This window comes from Athene noctua, chromosome 3 (genome assembly GCF_965140245.1).
Source record: "Athene noctua chromosome 3, bAthNoc1.hap1.1, whole genome shotgun sequence".
NCBI lineage: Eukaryota > Metazoa > Chordata > Aves > Strigiformes > Strigidae > Athene > Athene noctua.
In genome coordinates this window covers 43,734,573-43,754,792 of record NC_134039.1, presented here as the reverse complement: position 1 = coordinate 43,754,792, position 20,220 = coordinate 43,734,573, and the positions used below count along the sequence as shown (strand labels likewise).

The 20,220-nt window shown below is 36.4% G+C and overlaps 1 protein-coding gene across 9 annotated transcripts in view; it reads left to right on the top strand.

The window, feature by feature from the left end:
- The window catches only part of SYT1 (synaptotagmin 1), a 358,089-nt gene that overhangs the window by 219,680 nt on the left and 118,189 nt on the right, over positions 1 to 20,220 (top strand). For all 9 annotated transcript variants that reach the window (XM_074902822.1, XM_074902821.1, XM_074902820.1 and 6 more), the window contains one exon: positions 7,478 to 7,666. In XM_074902822.1, the coding sequence (XP_074758923.1) occupies positions 7,495 to 7,666 (172 nt within the window). In that variant the 5' untranslated portion in view covers positions 7,478 to 7,494. The remainder of the gene's footprint in view (positions 1 to 7,477; positions 7,667 to 20,220) is intronic.

Here is a 20,220-nt window from a genome sequence, read left to right as displayed (position 1 = left end):
CAGTAGATTCTCAAAGATATAATCAACTGGTCTTTGAAATTTAGTTTGTAACTGCATTCATGATGTAGAGGAGTAATACGATCTTATGTGTTCCTCTTTTCTTAGCTTTTTGATACTGCAGATGTAACAGGAAAGCACTCGATGAAGCTGGAATGTGGGGCTCATTAAATTCAGCATATATGACTGAATATACATAAAGAGCAGATCTTTTTCAGAAGGAAGGTGCCATTTTTATATAGTCACTTTTCAGAGTAGAATCACACTCTGAGGTGCCAATTATTTCACAACCTAAGTCCAAGACTTAACTAATCTGTGAGGTAGCACTGAATTGCATATCTCAGCTCCCTATATCTGGTTTCTTAGTGCATGTACCATCCTGCTTGTTTGTAATTCATTTTACTAACCCCATGGTTACTGAGCACAGAAATTGGGACACATAGGAAATCTCAATTGAAGGAAAATTCAAAGGGGAAATAGTGAATTTAGAGTCACAACAGATACCAAACCAAGAATATTAATAGCATTTCTCCATATTATTTTACAGTTTCTGTTGTGTTGTTCCTTATGAATTTTACCATGTCATAGTTAGTCTCTATGGCACTTTACTAGTTTATAGGCTTTATTAGAGCCATTGATTGGACAGGAGCCAAATATGTGAATATAAATTGATTTTATGCAATGTACATAACAAGGAATTTATTATTTTAAAGGGCTTCATTATTTGTAGGATTACTCTAAAATGATTTTGGAACAGCTAGAATTCTCTGTGGACTGTATTAGAATTTCATGCTTAAATGCAGTTGAACACTAATTTTTATATGAATTCTTTTGTCTTACACTGCTGTATAAAGGAAGTCTGGAAGTAAATACCAAGGGAGTAGAAATGCAGATTACAGCTTCAGGAAACAAGATGCAAGCATGAAACTTGACAGAATGATCATGTGGAGGAAATTACTGTAGCTCCTTCCTTCCTTCCTTCCTTCCTTCCTTCCTTCCTTCCTTCCTTCCTTCCTTCCTTCCTTCCTTCCTTCCTTCCTTCCTTCCTTCCTTCCTTCCTTCCTTCCTTCCTTCCTTCCTTCCTTCCTTCCTTTCTTTCTTTCTTTCTTTCCTTTCCCTTATTCCTATTCCATTCCTATTCATAACTGGCTATTATCAAGGACCTCTGTCATTTTCAAGCATCATTTGCAGTAGTAGAGGAAAACGGAGGGGTTAAATTATACATATTCTAATGCTTTGACAGGTTTAGTAACCTCACTGCTGCTGAAACATGACAACAATGTCAACATCCAGAGAGACAGGGCTGTCTCTTGCCCCATTACATCTGAAAATCAAAAGAAATGCATGACTAAGAAATCATATACTTAGGGGAAAATAAGCATTTCAGAACATTGTCAGGGAAACAGGCATTTATATAGTGAACATATGCAAGGGATTCACCACTCTTGACTTGCTGCAAGGCTCTTTGCTCTTAATTTTTATGTTTCTCTGTAAGCTGCTGTGTCTCCTCTGGCTCCCGTGTGCTCTTCTGAGTTGCAGGAGCAGAAGTTTGAAGTGCAGTCAAAAAATTATGACTTTTAGCTGGAAAGAAAATAGTGTTGGCTTCACTGTTCTCATTTAAATTAACAGCAGTCTTATCAACAGCTTAAGGAGTGAGTCTGAAAATACCATTTTGCGTATCTTGGTGCTGCAAAATATACAGTGATTAGCTGTTCATAGATTACAATCAGACTGAGGCTCTTTCTGGATATCTGAGCTAAAGTTTCTCTTGCACAGACCCTGCAGTGTAAGATATTTCGGAGCCCTATATGTTGAACAGTTCTGCTGTATTTAATAATGGGTGACCAGGAAGCTGAAAAAGAAACCTGTAGATTGTGCCATGTACTGAGGTATTTGTCTTTCTCCAGTGTTGACAGTGTTCATATCCCTCCTGAAATACTCAGATGGTTTGAGGTCCACTGGGTAGATTGTTTTCTGTGACATCATATGGTTAGCTTTGAAACATACTTAGAGATGAAATTGTATGTTGTAATTATTTCAATTAAATAAATGTGTTTATCATGACAGAGAACTGTGCCTATTCTATATATATATATATATATTCTATATATATTCTACATTTATTAGATATACAGTGAATTTTAAAATGTGAAATAGGTTAAGAAGAGTACACAAAGATTTGGATATTATTTGGATATAATTCATACTCGGATAATAGGTTTTTCAGTATAAATATTAGACTGAAAATCTTACAATAGTTCGTTTTCCTATGACAAAGTTTGGATTTGGTCATCAAGTTAGTGTCTTTCAGTTGTTTTTCCAAAAATTTTTGTTCCTATTTTAAACAAATTCTGGAGACTGATACTGAGCTCATGTCTAATATTGGGAAGATTTGTTGCCTGGTCTAGGACTGTGCTGTAGATAACTCAGTCTAACTAGCTCCAGCCTGTTTCAGGACCTTTGGCAGGACACACTGGCATAGTAATTTCTGAAAGTAGCCTTGGGCTTTTAGGGGATAGGTTTAGGTGCTTTATCTTGTTCATTCTCTCAAGCCAATGAAACTATTGGTGTGGTATTAGTAGCATGCACTGGAAAACAGTTTTAAAGAGCCAATGTACAGCTGGGATCTAGAAAGCATCAGTTGATGTTTTACATATGGCAGCGGGAGAAATGACTCTCCTCCGCTAAAAGAGGTGCAGGAATGATTCTGTGGGGGTTTGCTGGGACATTTCTTGTGCATTGGTAGCAGTACAGACAGGACACCTCAATTCCCCTACCAGACTTCTTTATCAGAACTTTTATCCCCATGAAATACTGAGCCTTTCGTGTACCATCTGTAAAGCAATACTAAATATGGATTGCATTGTAAGCTTTTGTGGTAGTGGTGAAAAGGCTGTCTGATATGACATCTTTTCCATGACCTTCCATTCTTCTGAAAATGTACTTACAGACCCATCTGTATAAAAAACCAAGAAAGTGTCTTTTCTGAGCTTGTCTTTTAAAATAAATGTCCATTACTGAAGCTAGAAAGATAGTGTATTTCATTAATAGGAAGATGAATTAGTAAAGATGTATTATTAACATCCCAGAATACTTAAATCTAGGAAGAGATCGTTTATTGTAGATATCTTTAGACATTCTGGTAATGTTCTCATCTTCTTAATGATTAATTAATTTCATCAAAAACAGTATAATGGAATAGGGTAAATTTTCAGTCTGGTGTCAAACCTTTCACTGGTAGCACTGCATACTTACCCTGGGCATATCAGCACTGAAAGCTAATAATTTATTTCTCTTTCAGTGCACAGGAGCTGTAAACAAAAATGACAGAGGAACACAACTGATGTTAACGTGGGTTTTTTTTTTTCTTTCTTGGATAAATTTTGTGATTACGTTTCAAGCTGGGTGTAACTGCTGAGGTGAACATGTTTAGGATGCTGAAAAGATAAGCTATCCAGGAAATACTGTTTAACAATATAGATCCAAACTTACAGCTCTTCAGGCTTATTGAGGTACAGTGACCAGCTCTACTACAGTTACAGCATTAAACATTGAACAAATGGTGACAATTACTTCTGAAAACTTATACAATTACTCATAGTAACACTATGTTTGCATGTTTTGAATAATTTCATTAATTTTAATCTCTAGTATGGCAGAAAAATTTGAGAGGCAAAAAGATAAAAGGACACTTTTCAGGAAATTTCTCATTGTCAGAGAATGATTTGATCAGCATGGTTTGTCTGACCTATTTGCTGTCTCACTCCATCCAGTTTGTATTCAGCAGATAAGAGGAAGAATAACCAAAATTAAATTGTCTGAAATCCACCATGTAGAAGGAATGTCACCAATTTTATTTCCATGAGATAAAGTATTCACTAAGTCCTTTAGCCGCTGCTGTGGTATACTTGCTGTAATTTAACCACATAAAAACCATTCAAATTTGCTTTGCTCCCCTTTGGGCTAAAACAAAAAAAATTTCCCATGGGATTAGTCCACATCTTGGATATGCCAGAATATTTGCAAATAAAGGCTGTTGCCCTTGGAACATGTTCTTTCAGCTCTAATTTCCAGAGTCTACTCCATGCTTTGTAATCATCCATGCTAAAGTCTTACTCCTCTTCTTTACTTCTCTCTTAAGAGTAGTTACTACCAATGGACTCTCACCATCAGGATCCATACCAGCATGCTAAGGCAGTCAGCCAATACTTTGTTCCTCCATAGGGAAATCTCTTGCTTATGAATCTCCATTTGTATATTACTCGCTTCATTTTCTGAGGAAATCATGTAGGAGTAATGTAGACGTTTGAGCTGTTACTTATTTTTGTCAGAGGGAAGTAAGGTCCTAAACCCCTGACCTCCTCAAGGGTTCAAATCATCGTCTCTAGATTTTCAGTCAACACTTACTACTTCCGTATAGAGACAACAAGCATTACGTTGAAGTATTCCATGTATTTGTTCATTGTTTTGTTTTACATGTCTTATAATGATTATATGGCACTAGAATGGCTGGGCAGTGGTATACCAAAGAATTGGCATGCTCAGGGAATATTGTCTATGCTGTGTTTTATAGAAGCATGTAAATTGTACTTTTATGTATGACTACGAATGTACTTTTATTTATGGCTGTATGTTGCACATGAAATATGTAATGTTTCATACCTAGCAGAATAATCATCTTGTGAATGCTGAATTGAAAATCATAATTGAATTCTATGACATTTCATTTTTTATGAAATTTTTGCTTTCAACTATCATTTCATAAATGTCAAATAATCTGCTAGTATTATGTAGATCTTCACCTTCAGCATTGCACTGCAGCATTAAAGTAACCCCTTTTTTTGTCAAAAGCTAATTTAAATCTAATTATTCAGTGCTCTGCAGACTCTAATAATATCACAGTGTTTATACCATTATTGTGGAAAGCTGCAGCATTACAATAATAAAAGCCATTAGATGTTATCTCTATAAGGGAGTGAGCATGTGCTCTTCAGAAAATTTTTTACTGCAGAAAGCTTTTTCTGAGACAAGATTCTTTTTCAGCTCCTTCACACCCATTCAAAATATCAAGACAGTGTCACTGGCATATAAAGGTTAAAGGCTCTGTAGCACATCTCAAAGCATTTGTGCATGCCTCATTAGATGTAGTGACCTCTAACTGCATTAGGACTCTACCCAGGATTGTTCCTGGAGTTCAGAAGAATACTCTGGTGTGTTGTTTTTTCCTTCTTTTAAATAAATGGAAGTGTAAAGCTTCAAATTTCTTCTCATAATATATTTTCAAAATATAACTCTGAAACTGGAAGCAAATAAATTACATTTGCCTTAATTTTTAATTAGCTGAAAGTCATCACTGCAAATTGTGTCTTCCATTACAAAATAAAACAGTCAACTGCCAGGCCTGAAATAATTAAGCAATATATTATAATTAAGCAATTTAATTTTGATTTAATTATGATATATCATACAACTTTTCTTCTGATTTAACTGACATTCATTGACAGAATGCTGTAATGTAAAACAGCGCTAATGTTTACAGCTGATGGCTCTGCATGTTTTGCTTCATAGTATTTGGCATTCATCAGAGCATATGGAAAAAGTCTTCTAGTCTGGAATAGCTGGCACATTATTTCATACTAACCAAATTATGCACTGCATGTTTTTCCCGAATGTTATTTTGGGAGACAAGTGGGGAAATCATTGCAGACATCGAACTTGAGCCAAAGTTCATGGATATTAACTGGAATCTTTCCATCGATTTCGATCTGCTTTAGATAGTGAACTGCTCCCATGTTGTTATGGGCAAATAGATAAGACTGCTGCACACTTATGAAATATTTATGGAGCTGTATCATATACATATTCTGAGTCAACACCAACATGATTTTATATTAGGCTAGAGACTATGAGGGCAAAGGCAGAAGTGATGGGCAGGCAGGGAATACCACTTCATTCAGTGCTGCATCAATAAAATTGCTGCAAAATATCCACTAAATTGCTTCTTCTTCAGAAGGCCAATCCCCTATTTAGTTAAAATTTTTTTCATTGGATGACAGTATTGGAGAATGCCTTCTATTCCAGACTAAACTTGTGTGCAAACCCCTGTTTAATGACAGAAATGGTGAGGGTGATTTTAAAAGGTTCATTTTGCCTGCGGTTAGGTCTGTGCTTACAGGTCTTCATGACCGTGGGCTTGTAGTAGTAAAGTTGAAGGACGAAAAGCCAATTCTCATCTTGATTTAGTGATTTGAGCACTCTCCGCAACATCCATGAAAACAGTCACTTAAGGCAGAAAATCTCATGATTCATCATATTGCATGCAGTCAAATGCTCCTATGCCCCTTTAATTTTGATGTGTAGCCTTTTTTTCCTATGGTGATATTTAAATTTCTCAGCGAAAGATCAAAGGCCAAATGCCTTTTAGGGCTGAGAGCAATTGTATATTCACAGCAATAATGACTTTGTTATCTCTCAAACTCTTTCTCCCTCTGTTTTTTTGAAGGAAAACAGAATAATTATTCAGATCAGTAATATTTAGGATGTGGCAGAAAATCAGAAGAGTGTGCTCAAAACCAATATAAACATTTCAACCAATCTTCTGGTGATACTTGAAAATGCTTTGTGGGTGTCATCTCACCTTCAACCCACTGACCCAAAATTCTTTGTTTTATAATGTATGCTAAAGTAAAGGTTTTGCAAAATGCCCGTTAAACAACTTGAAATTAAAAATATGATGATGTGGGATTATGTTTGTGACAGCCTCTTAGACATTTCAATATGGCTGCATTTAGATACCCTACAGATGTTGTAGCTTCATGAATACACCAATGAGACATTTGAATAATTTAAGAGAATATTGTCCATAGCAAATGTCACATGAAATAACTGGAAGGAAAACTACCTTTGATAAATGAAGATAAAAATGGATGCAAATCAGTTTCTGTTTAATATACGACTTGTTTAAATAGGAAATAGTAGGTTATTACTTTGACAGGAAATCTTGAAGTGGTTTTGTTATATCCTTATCACTTCATTTATTTTATATAGAAACTTTGGCCGTGATCCATACCTCTCTAACTCTCATAGAAAAATAATTCTGTAAATCCACTGTGAAATTTGCATATAGGGAGCAGTTATTACCCAATTTGCTTATACATTCAAAATCGAAGAGCAAAGCATAAATCTGCATGAGAGTTTTACAGGAATTTTGAGGTTTCAAATTCAGCAGTTCAAAATGCAACACCACTGGAGAAGAACTCTAAGCAATAAAATGATTCTAGGTGAAATTAACCCTGTAAAAGACTTTTCTCTCTTGTCTAATAATTATTTTATGAAGAACATGAAGCAATATGCTGATCCAGTCGTAATTTACCCAGTAAGCATAATCACCAAATTATATTTTGCATATTTAGTCTTTTAGTGATGAGAGATCCATTTCAATGATTTACACATTATCTTTTGGGTTTTTTTATTCCAACAGCTTACCTAGTGGTTAAAATGGTGAGTGAAAGTCATCATGAAGCCCTGGCAGCACCACCAGCTACCACAGTAGCAGCAGCCCCTCCAAGTAATGTCACTGAGCCAGCCAGTCCCGGAGGAGGGGGAGGAAAAGAAGATGCATTTTCAAAGTTAAAAGAGAAGTTCATGAATGAACTGAACAAAATTCCACGTAAGTAAAACTTGATTGATTAAAAAGCTTCTGTTGGTAGATTACATTTAACTTGACATTTTCTTTGTAATTTATTTAGACAGTATACTAAATGTTTTCTAGTCAAAACTAGAAAAATCAGAAGATAAATCTGGTTTAGTAAGCTCCTCAAAAATACTTGAAGTTGAAAAAACAAGGTCAAACTCATATGTAATTTGAGTCTATTTTTGATATGTTAGATTTTCTTGGTAATTTTTACTGGTTAATTACTGCTTAACCATCAAAACTGGAATGAAAGAACTTCACAGCGACCATAGGACCAACAAGCAAAATATTTTGTAACAGTAACACTTAGGGTTTTATGTGGGGATAAATGTGTGGGTGCATATTACCTTAAAGCAAAATTTGGCCAGAACTCATAAATATTGAGAAAATAAGGAAAGTGTATTAGGGGATTAGAAAATATAGAAAAAGTGCGAAAATGTCTTTTTAACAAGGAAATAGCTATAATACATCAATAAAGTATGAAGGTAGCCATGCTTTTCCACTCAGTAATTCAATTAGATCAGCCATTGAACATTGTTTGCATGAGTTCCTGTACCATGTAGAAAACTTTAAAAGTACCGATGTCTCTTTCTGTGAAGTCAATAGGGTTAAAGTCATCAGGGTTCTTTGGTCTGTGCTAGAAAATATTGATACAAAGGAGGCCTAAGGTTGTTCACATTTGTAAAAAAATATAAGCATTATTTTTTTGCTGCTGTTTATGATAATACTAGAGATCTTGAACCTGTTTAGTAAGTTTTAGTATGCATACAACTGGTATACACAACTAATTCAACATTGTCAATGGTGTTTCATATAATAATAAAAAAATGCTTTATGTTACTGACAGAAAAATTACCTATTGATACAAGCAGATAATTCTGGCACTTTTGTAGACATGAAGGTGAAGGCTGTGTGTGTATGTGTGTTTTAATAGCAAGTATTAGAGAATCATTGAGTCTTTAATAAGAATAAATAAATGTAAAATACTTTCAGGAAGGTATTTTAACATATGTTAGAGTTTTCATTTTTAGAAGGTTATCATTTGTGTAAAGAAATGTTGTGTGACTGATAAAGACAGATAACAAATTAGAATATCAATCAATTTTTTAATCTCTGAAAAGGATGTTGGCAATCTGGCAGGTGTGGTTTTTGCAAAATTAATAGCAAACAGGTTTGCTCTGTCATTCAAAATTCTCACTTGCAAAAATAGAGGTGTTACAGTGGTAAGAAGTCCGTATGTCATTAGTCTGGTAATCTGCACAGTCCAGTGCAGACCATGCTGAAATGAAATTGCCTGATAATATCATGGGACAAACAAAACTAGAAGCAGAAAAAGGAAGCACTAAAAATAAAAGATGACTTTGAGGAAGAAACAGTCAGCATTTGAAACATTTGTCTTTTAATTTTTATCTCACCATGCTGTATAAATGAGGTAGATGACACTTTTATGTAGATACTCTTTTATTTTTAAGCTTAGATTTTAACATAGCAAAGGTGTGAATGATTTCCAATATGAGGAGCTCTTTAATTGGTAGGTCTAGGAAAACGTCTGTAGATAGAGAGGAACTTTGAATGCACTCCTGCTATACTTTTTTAAAACAATGATGAAAACAAGTGGAAAGTCCAATCTGGAGAATCTTTCCAGATCAGACTGAATAAAGTTTGGGTTTTTTTTTCTATTCATGAAAAAAACCCAAACAAACAAACAAACCCCCCAAACTATTATATGATGAAGATGCTTACTGATAAAAGTGTACTAGGCCATAAGACAAGTCTTATTCATTATGAAATACATTATAGTATCTGTGGAACATGGTACCTTGTGCTGACAGTGAGACCAGAACATATTCACCCCATTTTAGAAATCTGGACTCTTATCCAAGATCATGTAGTAATTCTGTTCTGGAGTGGGGAAGTGAGCCTGGAGTAGTCACAGATCCCATGCCAATTGTCTGCTCTCCTTCTAGAGACTACAGATGTGACTGGATCTTCCCAGCATCTTCATCAAATACTGGAACTGTTTAACATGACATTCTGCTATGTACATTTTTTTAAAAATTTTGCAATTTCAAGAAGAAAGTTGAATCTTCATTGTACTGCAAAGGGGCAGAGGGCTTGGATGTGGGTTTTTTTAAATACTTAAATATGAAATAGTGCCATTGACATGTTGGAGCATTTTATATCCCCAAATAACTATTGTTTTCCCCATTTTACCCAAGAACAAATCCTACATGAATAGACTGTAACTGACAGGTCTGTATGTGTTTCTCATTTATAAACTAACACAAACAGATCACCAAATAAGTTTTAAGTTGGCTGTTTCGAAAATATTGGGGACAGGAGGGGAGAGGAGACCTTACTTCCCTATTGGAAGATTACAGCATTTTCATACTGTTTTTTCGATTTGTGTCAGTAGGGAGTTGTCAGTGAGATGTTGCTAGCCTATTACAAAGCTGAGGATTTAATTGTGGTAGAAAAGTTGTCAGACCTTGCCTCTTACAGCTGGTTGCAAATTTTCTGAGAATCTCTCTTAAAACAGAGCAGAATGTATGTTCCATCCAAACTGTTTTTATAGTGCCTTTCTGGGAATTTCTTGCTGTGTGAGAGAGAATAAATATGGTGGATGGGCCCAGTTAGGACAGCACAGATACCTGGGTCTAAGAACACTCCTAAGACCATGGACCAGGTTTTTCCTCTGGTAGATTCAAACTGAAGACCTGACTGTAGTCAGCAAGTTCTCTATCTTTGCAGATCAGTGACAAGTCTGTTTTCTAGTTCACGTACTTCTTATTTAAAGGTTCAAAGGTCTTGTGTTAATCTCCACGTGACAGGGAAGGTTTTGAAAGCTCAGTAGTTACTTCAAGAGGATTTTTTTTCAGTGCTGTGTTGTCTATGTGCAAGAGAGAAATATTTAAATGTTTTATTTGCCTCTGCCTAAGATGTGTGCAGATGGAAAATAAGCCATTGTGATTTAACAGATGTATAATAGGATAGAATGTACCTGTATTGTGAAGAAGCTCACCTGCAATCAACTTAGAGTAGTAAAAAAGCTGAGCCATAGTAAGGACTAATTTATATATAGTTTTCTCTTTCTGGTTTTTCATAGAAATTACTTAACATCATGTCATGCTTATATTAAAAAAATCCATTCAAGAAGTGGAATACATTATGACAAAAATAAAGGTACAGAAAACTACACCCAGCTGAATAAATACTGTTCCTTTCATGGGGCTTGTAATAGAACAGTCATCTTTTTAAAACAATATGTTTTGTAGAACACATAAAAGTCACAAGTTAAATAGTCTAGACATACTTAACTAACTAAAAATATCAGAATTCCCATTAAGATTTCACTTTTGAAACTACAAGATAGGGCCTGTGCAATTTAAATTATACTGATGTTTCCTCCTGTAATATATGCACCAGAGAGGTCTTATTTTGTCAAAAATGGATTAATTTAATAGAATGAGGAAATAAAAGTTCCGAGAAGAGAGGGACCGTTTGTATTAGTATACATCTACTTCAAGAGCAGTGATGCAGTATGTAAACCCAGTTAAAATTTTGATTGATACAAGCAGAAATTCTGTTTTTTTCATTGATTTGTATCTCTTTAAAGTGGAATATACGCCACAGGAGAGTGGGCTTCCAGAAACACACAAATCGTTCAGAATGGTAATGTCCTAACATGTATTTCACTCCAGATATAGCAAGTGGGATCAATTTATTACAATGAGTCATACAATTAAAGTGCAAGTATCCTGTAAGGTTACTGAGGCATAACTGTGAAGAATTTTTTTCTCCGTTATGTAAATCCCCTCATTTTGGTTGTTAGTGGCTGATTTGCATAATCACAGTACAGTTGTTTTTCCATAACTGCACTGTGTGTAAAAGTCACTCTGTCTTAATTGGTTCTTATACTTTCTATCCCAATTTATCTTTAACCTGCATAATTTTTAAGCTGTTTACGAGGAGGGAAAAAAGACACCATCTTAGCTTTTACATTCTGCATTTCAAACGTAGTAATTCCAACACCTGAAGAAGGGGGTAAAACACAGCAGATAAAATGGCACTTACACTTCTGAAAACAAACTTGCATTAAAAGACTTGATAAGATATATTGATTCTTTCCTTCTTCCCTCTTAATTCTCTTCCATCTGGGCCTTTGTCTACAGGCTAGGAAAATATCTGCCATACATTTTCAGTAAGCAAGTTCTAGAAAGGCTATGGGAATACAAGACAGCAACAGCTTTTGGGTGGAGAATTTAAACGTCAAGATACTGACACTAACTACACAAATAAAACTTAACATCACTCAGCATTAGTTTACTTAATAAACATCTTTGTAAAAGCAAGATGATCTAGATGTGTTTCAGAAGAACACATTCCTGTATGTACAGAAGACCTCGTTCTGCCAGCAAGGTAAATAAAACAGCAAAAATCCAATAAAATTCCAGCATACATCTGACTGAATAGTGACTTGCTGTTAATGCTTCTGTTATAATCTTGAATAGCTCTAATAGCTCAATGCATTGAATCCAGGAAACTATCATTACTCTTTAATTGGAAGTTATTGCATATTTTTAATGCTCTTCGCTGTCTTACATTGTAATTGGATAAAAAGTTACATTTCTATACCAACCTTATTCTGAAATGTTTGGCTGGCATGCAACTCCATTTGGCCTCACTAGCTGGTGCTCAAAACCTCTAAATTTGATTCACTGTGTACAGCTGACTGATAATCCCCCAAACCAGGAGCTCAAAACTGTATGATGATTCAGGCTACAACCCAATGTTCTGTGCAAACTTGCTTCACATTCTGTTTGCATATATTCAGCAAAAGATGTATTTCCCTCTCCTTGGCTTAGTGAATAACTGTCAAAACAAAATGGGACTGGAGGCTGTACAGGAAACTGTAATAAAAAAATGTAAAAATAACTGTACGACTCAGGTCTGATTTAATTCTAAATAATAGTCTAGTAAGCTGCAGTACAGAGCTGTAGATATATTTGGGTAAATTAGCAAATAAAATAATTCTGGGTTTATATGTTTAGCCTTTTATGTTAAAGTTTCATCATGCAGCAGTCATCCTAGACACACCTCATCATTGCTTTCTCCCTGATGGTGTCTGCTGTCCTGCCCCAATGCCTTTCTTGATTGACCAGCTGAGGTTGTATTAAAAGTTCTTATTACCCTCTATAAATGGCAGTAAAGCTCATTTCTTGATTTTTCATTCTTATTTGGCATCAAGATTATGTAGGAGATATTACTGAATTTTGTCTATTATGAGAAAAATGAGGATTTTGTACATGGGATCTTTCTGAAACTTATTTATGGAGCTGCCAGCTTGATCATTTGCAGAAAATGAATTCAGGCTGTTCATTTCACTGCTACTCCTAATGGTTCCTGGAGTACAGGTGTCACTGGCACAAGGAGGAGAGGGCACATTCTTTTCAAAGTTCATAAAAAACAAGCAAAATGCTGATAATAGAATACTTTCAGATTTCAGAACTGAATTAATAGTGAGAGACAAATACCATAAAATGAGAATAAAATTCTCAGCAATGACTATTAATTTCCATGGCACATACCATTGTTACTCACTGCCTGAGATATTAGGTTAGCCAGAAGAAAATTGAGTGTCTGTTTCAGAGACCTTCCTAGCTAAATATAAGGCAAGTACTAGCTGCCAGCCTGCAGAAAATGAGGTCTGTGTATACATATGTTCATACATACATATATACATGTATAAACATATACTTGATACAATAAGCAGTGATCTTAGTTTAGGAGCAGTCTAACATTGGAAAACTCTGTTTAGGTATCCTGACAAAAAGGATTTGTACAGAGAGATTTAGAGGAGAATAAAGACAGAAGTTTCTTGATGTTCAGGAAAGTCTGAAGAACAGTACTGGAGAAAGTGGGAGGCATAAATTCAAGTCGTCTTGTTTCCCTTCTTATCATCAAATTATTGGCAGTTGCTCATGCCAGGCAAACACATGCAGCTTTACACTGGGGAAGAAACAGGGGAAATCAGAAACAAATATTTATTTTGTAACACAGAAAAAGTACAAGAAAGAACTATTACAGTACAATAATAGAGGGGAGAAAATAATTATTTCTAAATATTAACAATTTTAATGCAAATCTCCCAGAAGCCCCCAGTCCCAGGGTTCAGTGATTGCATGAGAACTTACGCACTTATATTTTTTCTCCATTAAATAAAACTTTCTAGATCACCTGCTGGTAGGAAAGAGCTTGAAAATACTGCCCACACATCAGGAGTCCTGATAACAAAGCTTTTAAATCCAAAGTATCTGAATAGATACTGAGGGGTGGAAGAATGGAAATGAAAAGCTCATGAAGCGGAACATGGATGAAAATCTTGTCTGCAAGAAATAGCTTGTGCTCTGAGATCCTACTGAATTACACTCTGTTGATATTTTAATGGTTGATTCTATCATGAAGAAATTTTTACAACCATATGTTACTTTCATATGCCTCTGATAGGCTCCCCTTAACATGTCCTGTGCTTAAACATTTGGGTCCATGACAGCTGTCAGTTTGATCCTCATACAGGACCGAGCTAGGAACCTCAGGCTGCTAGAAGTACAAGCTGATCTAGCATGACCCAAAAGTGCTGCTGCAGACCATAGCTAGATCCAGCACACATGCTCACCAGTTTACACATCTCCTCTGATCAAAGCAGCTCACCCCACGCATCTGATACACTTCGGTCTGAGGGAGGACCATATGCCTATGCTGGCCATTATCTTGGCTCCTTGGACAAGCCAAGGAGGAAAGGAGAAATCAGGAGAGCAGATGCCTACAACTTGAACCAGAGCACCAGAGGCAGCACCCTCCATCCCCAGCACAGGAGAGCCTGTCGCATGCTAAACCCATGTTCTCTTTGGCAGCACCTTGAGAAGGCACTGTTCCGTCTGCAAGGAAATACTGTCTCTTGGTCAGAAGCTCACTGGGAACGTAACGACAGTGTCAAACAGAATTATACATTATTGAATACACGTGTCTGAAGCATTGTTTTCAGAAACAGCAATTGCTTTTGAGTTGTATAATCTGAAAGAAGGGGAAGGAAAAGCAAGTTCTCCTGTAAAATACATGATGCTGAGAACATTTCAGCAAAATATAAAAAACCAAAAAGCCCCATTCAGATTAACTTCTACAGCCATGGGGAGGAAATTAATCTCTAGCAGAAACAGGGGGACCAGCTACCTTTGGTTTAGAGACAGGGTTTTAACAGAGGTACCAGAGTACCCCAAAGGTCTCCTCTAGCACATCACTGTCATTATTATTTTATATGTTTCAACGATTCTGGTAGGTATTTTATTGCACTATAGATATGTCAAGTTGTGCCAGTGCCTTATAAATTGAGTAGAGAATTCAATTTACAAGCAGAAAACTGAACATGGTTGCTGGCTTCCTGTCAGTACTGGGAATGTATCTTAAAATTTCATTACCTTGTGTGAGGGGAAGTGCATTAAAATTATGTTTACATACATAAAATAAACACAGTATTTTCTAGTCTTTTTCAAACATACCTGCAGATGAAGTGTCTGTAGAAATTGCCCATTATCTCTTCTAATTCAGTTTATAATCTTGCTCTGAAAACGAGAGTTCATGGAACAATTGTTCTGAACTTAAAATTGAGAATACATTTAAAGATTGATTCTCAGCAGCATGCTGCATACAGGAAAAAAAAAAAACAAAACAAACCAAACACTTGGGACTATGGTTAATAGATTTGCTTTTTTTAAAGTATGGTATAAATGGGCAATGAAAATATAAGAATTACTCATTATTACTCATTAAGACTGATATTCCATCCTTACCTTATCTACTTGTGCCTAGGCACTGTGGCAACCTATTCTCTTGCATTTTTATAAGAACCAAGAGTAGGTAATGAAGCCTCTGCTATTCTGAGGCACTGTTGTAAGTTGACACAGCTGAAGAACAGAATGTAATTTTTTGTTATTATTGTTAACTATTCTACTTAGGACCGAGTGAGATTACTGCTGAGAATTATCTAAACTAAAGTCTTCTCTGAGGGATTATAAATATATAATACCCTCATTTTGGTTGATACATATTTTTTTTAAAGTATTTAAACCTTTTTTTTTTTAAGAGACAAGAATTCCTTTATTGATATATGAAGTGTTTAAGATACCTGATCAACAACACCAGATTGCCAAGGTGGGTGCAGTACTAAGCCACTGACCACCAAGAGCTTTCAGGAAACTGTAGGTCCATAGCATCCTTTCTCGCATTTCTTCTATCTTTTTAGTCTTGGTTTGTATTTCAAGCAAGACCTTGATCTGGTCTAGAACTGAAAATCTCTGCTGCTTACAGAATACATATCCAGTTTGCAAGACCTGTGGAGGTGTCCTCAAATCTTCAGAAGGATCTTAGTGTGTGTAGACTTTGCTCTGACTCTGCAGAAAGAAGCTGTGCTGCTGAACTTGAATGACTGCCTCATGAAGGCTGAGTTCCAGCTGGCAGCTGAACGAACCATCTGCCTACTCCTGTGCAGGTTTCTGAATCTGAATCTAATCTTAATTATCAACTTCAGCAAGAGCTCTCTAATTTGCTCACAGCCCCTATATCATCTGGGGGCATGTTTCAGTACTGTAGCTGGCACTGTTTCCCTATTGCAGTGAGAGCTGCCAAAGTGAAAGATGAGGTTTGTCCTTTCAGATGGGAAAGGTATTTCAACCCACATCTAAAAAGGAGCTCCAGAAATGCTCAGGGTTTCTGCACTTAGCTTTTAGGTACTAAGCTCTGGAAGTCAAATTCACAAATCTGAGTTAAATGCCTTGCTTCTCTTTAGAACAACACAGAAACAGGCAGCCCAGGTTTATCCAGAAGGAAAAACTGGAAGGAGATATGTCCAAAATGGTAGTGGTCTCACAGACTTTGATATCTAGGAAGAGCCCTAGGTTAGGGCCTTACAATGGACAGATTCACAGCCTGAAAACGCTTTCCCTGGACTTAGGGACCTGATTTCTCTCACTTTGAGAGTGATTGATTCACTCTCTTCTGTCAGCGTACAATGTGATGAAGAGCAGGGTAACTCACTGGACCAGAGACCTGACTCAAGGGCAGCATATGCATTGTGCTGTGAAATGCCATTGAACAAAATAGACAAATAACACTGGGTATTTAGGGCTGCTTACTCTTAAACAAATATCCTACGGTAGGCTACAGAGTATGACCCCATGAATCCTGCATTTCTTTCCTAGCTGTTCCTACAGGAAAGGCAGATCCAAGTTAGTTTTTCAGCTTGATCCCTTGATTTCCTTTAATCTCAGGAAGACCAGGAACTCAGGTATTTTAGGCTGCAGCCTGAATGATATTCCTTAACCTTTGCTGACAGCTCCCAAGTTTTCAGTTTGAAGCAACGACACAAACCATTTGAGACCATGGAATAGGAGTGACAGTTCCTTGAAGAGGAAGAGAGGAGTATCCTAAAGCTGGTGAGCTGCCAGTAGGATTGAAAGTCATTTCCACATGAGAAGCTTTCTCCCTCTAGAGCTGTCTCAGGACCATCCCCCATATGGCTGTACCTCAGTAGGGAGGAAACCTCCAGGCATCAGAGTTTTTTTACTGAAAACAGTTTATGAGAGGCAATACACTCTTCACGGAGTCAAAAATGCTGATAATTTTTATACCTTCATGGAGTCAACAACGCTTATAATAATTTTTATACCTTTCTCACAGATATTTTTATGGTCCATCCTTAACAGAGTTCATTGCATTTTCTATTTTCCTTCTGTGTTATTTCATTTATGTATTTATTAACACTTTTCTTCTAGCCAGAACTCACATGAAAAAATTGGCACAAGCAATATACTTGCTAACCCAACATTCAGACTTGTTTCTTCTTTAGGTTTCAAACCTTACTTCTCCTCCAAAGCCAGTTATTTCATCATGTTTTCTAAAACCTCAGTACCCAATATTCAGCAAACACATGCTCTAAACTGGAATATAACTTTTCAGGTCTCAGCTCGAGTGTCAGTTACTTGTTTGTAATATGCCATGGGTGCAGATTTACTTGCAGCATGGGCAAGGGAAAGAAGACAGAGGAAGATAAGGCAAGCTTACTATTCATAAATTTCAGTCAAGTATAGCATTTTAGGTTACAACTCAGTGATGGTAATCACTTTATAGGAAACTCTTCCAGAATACCAATTTTGAAAGTCTCTTGCCTCATGAAATATTTATTGATGAGTTTTAAGTCCTAGGACGGTGAAGTGGCCAAGATGACAGAAAATAGTATGGGGGGTGGAGAGGACCAGTGGACAAACAAGAAAGCTTAATGTTACCTGAAGCCAGGGCATAGCATTAATGATGATAAAATAGCATGAAAAAATGTCAAAATTAACTTGACTGTTCTGAAACAGGCATGCATTCATTTAACAGTGATTGTATGGTACAAAAATACTTATGCACAGTGCTCTTCTTAATATAAGTATGTAGGAAGAGACAAAATAGAAGAGGGAAACTATTTACAAAAAACTTTTTTCTGTTCCTTAAAGCATTAACTGAAGTACTTAAACTGTGCAACATCCTTGATTTACAACAGTTCGTTTTTGTTAGGAACCTCCTGACAGCTGGGCTTTGGTTCTGCAAAGTGCATGGATCTGTCCAGCGTTGCTACTACTCACTGCCACCTAGAATAAGAAAACTAGTTATTATTTTATAATATTGACAAGAAGCATTTTTACTCTGTTGAACTGAATATTTATCCCAGTAATTCCTGGTAGAAAAGGAACAGAAAATACATCTTCTTTAAAAACAACCAACCCCCTAAATTGTGTCCACATTAGGTAAAATAATTTGTGATATCACATCCCTGATGGCATAGACAAGCTAGTTGAACCCTGCATGCAGGATAAATGCAAATGATGAACGAGTTTCTTCTTGTTGTCAAGTCATTTTCTTGACTGACCTACATCAGTCCTGTAAACAACCTAAAAGGCAACAGAAGTACCTTCTTACTTGATATAGCCATGCAAGTGTAACATGGGTATGCAGGCTTAGTTCAGGTACTGAAATGAAACACAGCAGATTTTAGCATTTCAAAAGGTTTAATCCAGTAAAGCACTTAAATATGTACTAACCTTTAAGCTCCTGAATAGTGCGTCAAACTAAATTTGTTATACACAAGTGGTTTGGAGGATCAAGACTGTAAACACATTTCTAATACATGCTGCAATTTACCTGATGAACTGCTACATTAATTCATATATTAGCATAAATTAATTTTACTTTAGCTATGGTTATTTTAAGTTTGTAACTCTACACATGATATAATTTTAGAGACATGTACCACACACACATATAGTGGTAGTAGCAAATTTCTTTTCAGACTTTCATAAATATCAGTGTAACTTTTTTTACCCTCCCTTTCATTTTAGTAGGCTGCTTGCTGAGACTTGTACCCTCTTTTGTGACATGGCTTATTATCACAACACATTTTCATAATTGTTGTCAAAAAAAGACAGCATTTGGTGCAGTTGTTTAGTTTAAATGATCAGTAGAGTGCTACTTTGAGATCATTTGGGATGGGGGGGGGACACTGAGTTTTTCCGATGGAAGCTGTTGGAGGAATGTAATTACCTCACATGGGATTTGGGCCAACCCTGAAAACATCCAATTTCCACAGAAGTGATTGAGGTTCTTTCCATTTAGTTTAATGAGAGTTGGATGGGGCTGTAAGGCATTACAATCCCGTTGGGAAAATCCCAGGGGATCTTTCATCACCACAAAAGCTGAGGACATTGGTTTTATGCTTCCTCCAAAGTACAGCAGCCCTTGCATCAGCATGCCTCCACTGCTCTTCCCCAGCATTTCTAGCTCAGGGGGAAGCAGGCCACCACGGTGCCACTTTCTGTGCCCAAGAGGGATCCAGGATACTGGCAGATGAAGTTATTTAGCTTTCTTCTGAGTTTAGGTCATCCGTAAGCTTTAGTGAGTTTTTCAGCTGTTTGGTGGGTGTACTGGAGTACTGCAGCAATGAGCAGGGAGCGGATGTGATGCCTCACTAAATTCCTCCCTCCTTTCAGCTTCAGTGCTGAGAAGCAACTCAAAGTCAGGATCAGGCTATCACAGGGTTTAAGACTTTTTCAGTGGCTGAACCTCCGCGGTACTTTAATACTTGCAGACAAAATTATAGGATTGCCTCCAATGCTACTCATAGTTCTCTGAGCAGACTTCTTTAATCTTTCCCCGGTATCAAGGAGAATTATAAAGTTCGAGGAGCATACATTGTATCTGTCATGTATGCTAAAATGGATCACTTTTAATAGATTAGCAAATGCTATAATGCCTCTTTTCTTCACGGTTGATTTTGCTTCGGTTTGGTTTTTGTAAGAGATAAAGATAAGCTGTAATATACTTATGTCAGCATAGGACTAAATTAAATTGTGTCCTTGCTTATAGTTGTTGAAGAGTGTACATACCTTCCAGTTCCCAAACTTAATGAGTCTATACCCAAATTGTGAGGATGTTGAATT